Raw genomic sequence first — 5,397 nt, 5'->3', positions numbered from 1 at the left:
CTCCTCTCCTTTTAAACCCCTCAGAACCACACCCCTGATCACCATTTTTAATCCATTCACTATGGCACGGTCCTAGAATCTAATCACCTCCTCAAGGCTCCACCTTCCAATTACCATAATAGGATTTCCCACACTCTTAACAGTCACAGTGGGGACTAAGTTTCTAATACATAAAACTTGAGGGACACAATTCAAGCTTCAGAGAGTTTTGGGGGACATAATTCAATCCACTATAGCTGCTGTCTACCCAATCCCCAGAATGGCACATAGCACAGAGTAGGTGCTCAATAAATATCTTGTTAGCAAAGGAATGTCTCAAATAATGAGGGCTCGAGGAACATGGGGCTCTGCCTTAAGCACCTACTGTGTAACAGGCACTGTTTTTGCTCCTCCATGAACCAGACAGACATGGATCCTGCCGAGGGCAGAAGGGGGACTCAGGCCCCAGACGGCAATAGTAACTGCCCCCCAGGATTATATAATTACCAGGCACAGCAGTGCTATCAGGGCAAATTCAGGCTGTTCCCAGGGATTCCCAGGAGACCTGTGCCATCCAGGCTGGGGACAAAGATTCTTTTGTGTGTTAAGGCACCTATAAGCTCCACCTGCCATCATCCCTGGGTGGGACCTGCCCCCGGCTGTTTATCTGCATACCTCCGCCTGCCCCCAGTTCACTTTCCCCAGGGTGATCCAGCTCCTTGGGATACCTGAAAGCAAAATGGGTGTATTTGGTGGGTCTTGAGACATCTTCTCTGAGGAAGGGTCAAAGGACACCCTAAGACTGTTCAGCCCTTCCCTTCCCCCCTCCAGGAAGAGGCCACTGATGGACCCCAAGAGGAGGACTCACCCCCAGGAAGCCTGCCAACAGTGAGTGACACTATTTCGGTTGGGGGATAAGTGGGTCCCTGGAGGAGGAGGGGCGTGGAGGGTGACGGGCAGTGACAGCTGAGAGTAACAGGGGATTTGGGGGCTGCAGAAACCACCCCCAGGCCCTGTTCCCTACCTTGGCACATTCCTCACGGACCTGGTTATGCTGGACACAGCCCTGCCGGACATGTTGGAGGTCTGACCCCTGACCCTTGACTCATGACTCCCACTCCACATGCCCCCAGCACAGTGGGACTCGCAACATCCACCCTTGATCCTGCCTGCACCCCTGACCCCAGCCCCCTTAGCACAGTGGGGTTCCTAACATCCCAGTCCATGAACTTTACCCTTGAGCCTTGACCACAGAAGCTCTAGTTCAGATGAACTTTGTCCCCAGGGGGATCTCATCAACTTTGAGAAGAGGAGGAAGGTGAGTGGGCATGGGAGTGGGTGTGCCGGGTGCCTGGCGGGGGGGGGAATGGAGCGGGGCTCAGGTCTCAGAGGCTGCTCCCCCAGGAGTGGGAGATTCTTGCCCGCATCCAGCAGCTGCAGAGGCGCTGTCAGAGCTACAGCCTGAGCCCCCGGCCGCCCATCCTGGCCGCCCTGCGTGCCCAGCGTCAGCTCAGCGAGGAGCAGAGGTGACCACCTTGTGGCCTGGCCCAGCCCCACCCCAGCTGACCCTGGATTCTGCTCACCACATGCACCTCTCCAGCTCTTCCCAAGATCCCTCCAGAGCCCTGAGCCCCAACCTGTGATCTTGTATTATCTGCAACCCAATCAAGGGCCCCAGTCGACCTCTGACCTCTAAACATTGACCCCATCTGTCTTTCTGACTTCAACTCAACTGTCCCATCCGTTCTCCTCCCCAACTTCTGATCCTGACCCATGACCCCCATCTGACTCCCTGACCCCAATCATTAACCCCCAGTTGTGAGTAACTGACTCCAAATTTGGTGTTTATTTGACCACCCAGCTCGACTTTCCCAGATGTTTCCTTGCATCCGGCTGCATCATGACCTGGACCACTGGCCCCAGTGGTTGCCTGACCCCTATCTGACCTTGACCCAATTTGACTCAGTCCTGCATCATGAATCCCCCTGTGACCTGCCAGCCACGCCATCCCACTTACTCCCTGATAAGACCCCGGTGTCTCAATGACCCCCAATTACAACTCTGACCCTGACATTTGGAGCCTGACAGTGGCTGCTCCCCCATCACACCCAGAACCCGGCTCCCAACTGATTCTAACTCTTATGTCTTCACCTCCTGCTGCTTCCCGGTCCCCCTTTCCATCCACACGTTGACCCCTCAGCTACCGAGTCTCCCGTGTCATCGAGCCACCGGCTGCCTCCTGCCCCAGCTCCCCACGGCTCCGGCGGCACATCAGCCTCACCAAGCGCCTCAGCGTGTGAGTCTCGGGGTGTCTGTGTGTGTGTAGGGTGCTGCTCCTGGGGCTGAGTCTGGCCTCAGCCACATCCCCCATCCCCATCCTCAGGAAGCTGGCCCGAGAGAAAAGTTCATTCTCTGATGGGAGTCCTGGGGATCCCTCTTCACCCACCTCCAGGTGAGCATCTCACTTGGTAAAAGGACTAGAGACAGCAGGATCAGGTGTCCGGGCAGCCACCCAACCTCGAGCTCTGTGTCTCCCCCAGTCTGTCCCCAGGGTCCCCTCCATCCAGTCCTACAGCCAGGGACCCTCCTCCTGGCTGTCCCCCGAACTCCCCAGGGCCCCAGGGCCCCAGCACCAAGGTACCAAGACTGCTTGTGCGTGCATGTGGGACTGCGGACACCCAGGGTTGTGTGTGTGTGTGTGCGTGTGTGTGTACGTGTACACACAGGATTATGGGACCAAGTGTGTGTACGGGAAACTGGCTGAGGACTCTGCATATTCATCCAGGGTACCATGTGCGTCTCCATGGCNTGCATGTGGGACTGCGGACACCCAGGGTTGTGTGTGTGTGTGTGCGTGTGTGTGTACGTGTACACACAGGATTGTGGGACCAAGTGTGTGTACGGGAAACTGGCTGAGGACTCTGCATATTCATCCAGGGTACCATGTGCATCTCCATGGTCCTGTTTGAGCGATCGTCCAACAATCTGGCTTGTGCTCAGATCTGGAACTGCACGGGGCACTCGGGAGCAGTCACACACTTTTTCAAAGACATGGGTGTCCCTAGGAATCTGTATACCTGAAGGGGAAAGTGGGTCTGAATATCTGCCATTTGTGGGGTTGTTCCTTGATATGGGCTGTGGGTGTATGCCGGCCGTGGGCAAGTGCTTGCACACTGCTGTCTGTGTACACAGGATTTCTTGTGTGTGAGCGTGGGTTTGTGTGTATAAGGGTCATGTGTACATGTTTCTGTAACAGAGAACCAAGGTCTGTATATGCTACAATGACATATATGTGGGCTTATGTGTATGCCCTAATTGCATGCCAGGCTCTGGGTGTGTAGTTGTGTGTACTTGGGATTGTAAGCGTGGGCCTCTTGAAGACACCAGTGGGGGAGAGGATCGTGGTCTCCAGCCCCACATCCTCTGCAGATGGGCAAAGTTGCAAGCCCTGACCCCCACTGCCTACAGCTGCCCCTGAGTCCGGACCTGCCAGGCTCCCAGCCCCTGGCCTTGCCCTTGGGCAGCCCTCGCATGCCTCTCCTGGGGCAGCAGAGCTCAGAGGCCCGCATCATCCGCATCAGTATCAACAACGACCATGGGAACCTGTATCGGAGCATCTTGGTAAGGGGCTGGCGGGGGGCCTGCTGGGGACAGCCCTGCCTTTGGCACTGGGGCACTCACACCGCACTCCTGCCCCTCTCTTCCAGCTTACTAGTCAGGACAAAGCCCCCAGTGTGGTGCGGAGAGCCTTGCAGAAACACAATGTCCCCCAGCCCTGGGACCGGGACTACCAGCTCTTCCAAGTCCTTCCTGGGGACAGGGGTGAGCAGGGACAGCTTGGAGCCCAGGTTGGGAGGAGGGCAGCTGAGAGGGCAGTAGACTGGCCAGGGTCAAGGATGGAGCCCAGTGTTACCTGGGCTCAGAGGGCCTTGAGGTGGTTCAGGCACAGAGGGCAGGGGTAAGAGGTCATAAAATGTCTGTGCCTCAATTCTTTGGGGTCATCACATTGTCCTGGCTCAGTGTGAGGGAGAGAGGCATCAGAGGTCATCTTCCTAGGATTTATGGGGCAATGAGATTATCCAGGGTCAAATAGGAGAAGGGATTGTAGAAGGTTATTGGACCTTAAGTTTGTAGGATCATGAGGTTGTTTGGGGTCACATGGTGGGGTGGGAAACTGAAGGGGGTGAACTTGGATTTGTGAGAAAATGAGTTTATCCAGGCAAAGCATGGGGACCCTGAAGTTATCCAAACTTGAGATGGGAGAGCACCAAATGGTATTGAACTCAGGCTGGGGGAGCATGAGGTTGTCTGGTGCAGTGGTCAGTAGGAGGTTGTCCAGTCTTTGACGGGGAAAGGCAAGAGGTTGACAGTATTCATGCTGAACGGTGTGACACAGAGTTGACTGGATATTAGGAAAGAATCCACGAGGTTGTTCAGGCATCGAGTGTGGCCATAAGGTTGTGCAGGCCGGAATTGAGAAGTCATTCAAGTTCATGGTGAGAGAGTATGAACTTGGCTGGGAAATGGTTGGAGGAGAGGGGTGGGGTGGGCAGAAAGTCGTTTGGGGTGGGTGGCTGGTGTTTGCACGAACTTGTAGTGCAGGTTGTCCAGACTCCAGGAGGAAAAGATAGGAGTTGTCCAGGCTTATGGTGGGGGGAGGCATAGGCTTTTATGGGCTTTGAGTGGGAAGTTGTCCAGATTCCCAATGAGAGGAGAATAAAGTTGGCCTGACACTTACTAGAGGGACCCAAAGCTGTTCAGGCCCTAGGGTGAATGGTAGAAGGTTACCCAGGTCTTTTATGGGGGAGGCATGAGGTTGTACAAGCCCATCACCATGATCTTCCTCCCTGACCAGAGCTCCTGATTCCTGACAATGCCAATGTCTTCTATGCAATGAGTCCAGCTGCCCCCGGAGACTTCGTGCTGCGACGGAAGGAAGGGACCCAGCACATGCCCTCTCTGTATTCGACCTGAGGCAGGCCTCTCCTCCCCCTGGGACACAGGCCCCATGGGAAGCTAAAGACCAGGATTCTATCACCATGAGGATGGTGGATCTTTCTCCTGGACAGCCTCCATCCCCCAGGAGAAGCCTTTGTGCTCTGTAATCTGTGGCTCTCCCTTCCACTTTTATTTCTTTTTTGGTGGCTGGTCAGTAGAAGGATCTGAACCCACGACCTTGGTGTTATAATGCAGTGCTCTGACCAACTGAGCTCACTGGCCAGCCCACTGGACCCCATCTCTCAGACCTTCTTGTCCCTAGATCCCTATTCCCAAGACATCAGCCCACGTGGTGGCTGGTGGAGAGCTCCATCCCATAAACACAGAGGGGCATGGAGGGGGGGGTCAGACCACTCCCTAGAGAAATCATATAACTGTTGGAGACACATTTGAACTGACAGAAGTAGATGATGACAATGA

General features: G+C 55.1%; 1 protein-coding gene across 2 annotated transcripts in view; it reads left to right on the top strand.

Moving 5' to 3' along the window:
- LOC103602093 (ral guanine nucleotide dissociation stimulator-like 3) overlaps positions 1-5,056 on the top strand; it is a 15,923-nt gene extending 10,867 nt beyond the window's left edge. Inside the window, exons 10-19 of one of the 2 annotated variants that reach the window (XR_551503.1) lie at positions 811-867; positions 977-1,063; positions 1,265-1,297; positions 1,384-1,505; positions 2,180-2,275; positions 2,363-2,431; positions 2,503-2,616; positions 3,448-3,600; positions 3,687-3,801; positions 4,835-5,056. Coding sequence is in view for 1 of the 2 variants with exons in the window: in XM_008586516.1 (XP_008584738.1) it covers positions 811-867; positions 977-1,063; positions 1,265-1,297; positions 1,384-1,505; positions 2,180-2,275; positions 2,363-2,431; positions 2,520-2,616; positions 3,448-3,600; positions 3,687-3,801; positions 4,835-4,953 (948 nt within the window). In the remaining variant the exon portion in view is untranslated. The remainder of the gene's footprint in view (positions 1-810; positions 868-976; positions 1,064-1,264; positions 1,298-1,383; positions 1,506-2,179; positions 2,276-2,362; positions 2,432-2,502; positions 2,617-3,447; positions 3,601-3,686; positions 3,802-4,834) is intronic. The other variant, XM_008586516.1, reaches the window with a different exon arrangement.
- The last annotated feature ends 341 nt before the right edge of the window (positions 5,057-5,397 follow it).

The sequence above is a fragment of the Galeopterus variegatus genome, unplaced genomic scaffold, assembly GCF_000696425.1.
Source record: "Galeopterus variegatus unplaced genomic scaffold, G_variegatus-3.0.2 Scaffold4011, whole genome shotgun sequence".
NCBI classification, from domain to species: domain Eukaryota; kingdom Metazoa; phylum Chordata; class Mammalia; order Dermoptera; family Cynocephalidae; genus Galeopterus; species Galeopterus variegatus.
The sequence above is the reverse complement of the archived record's forward strand: the minus strand, read 5'-3'. Positions and strand labels throughout refer to the sequence as shown.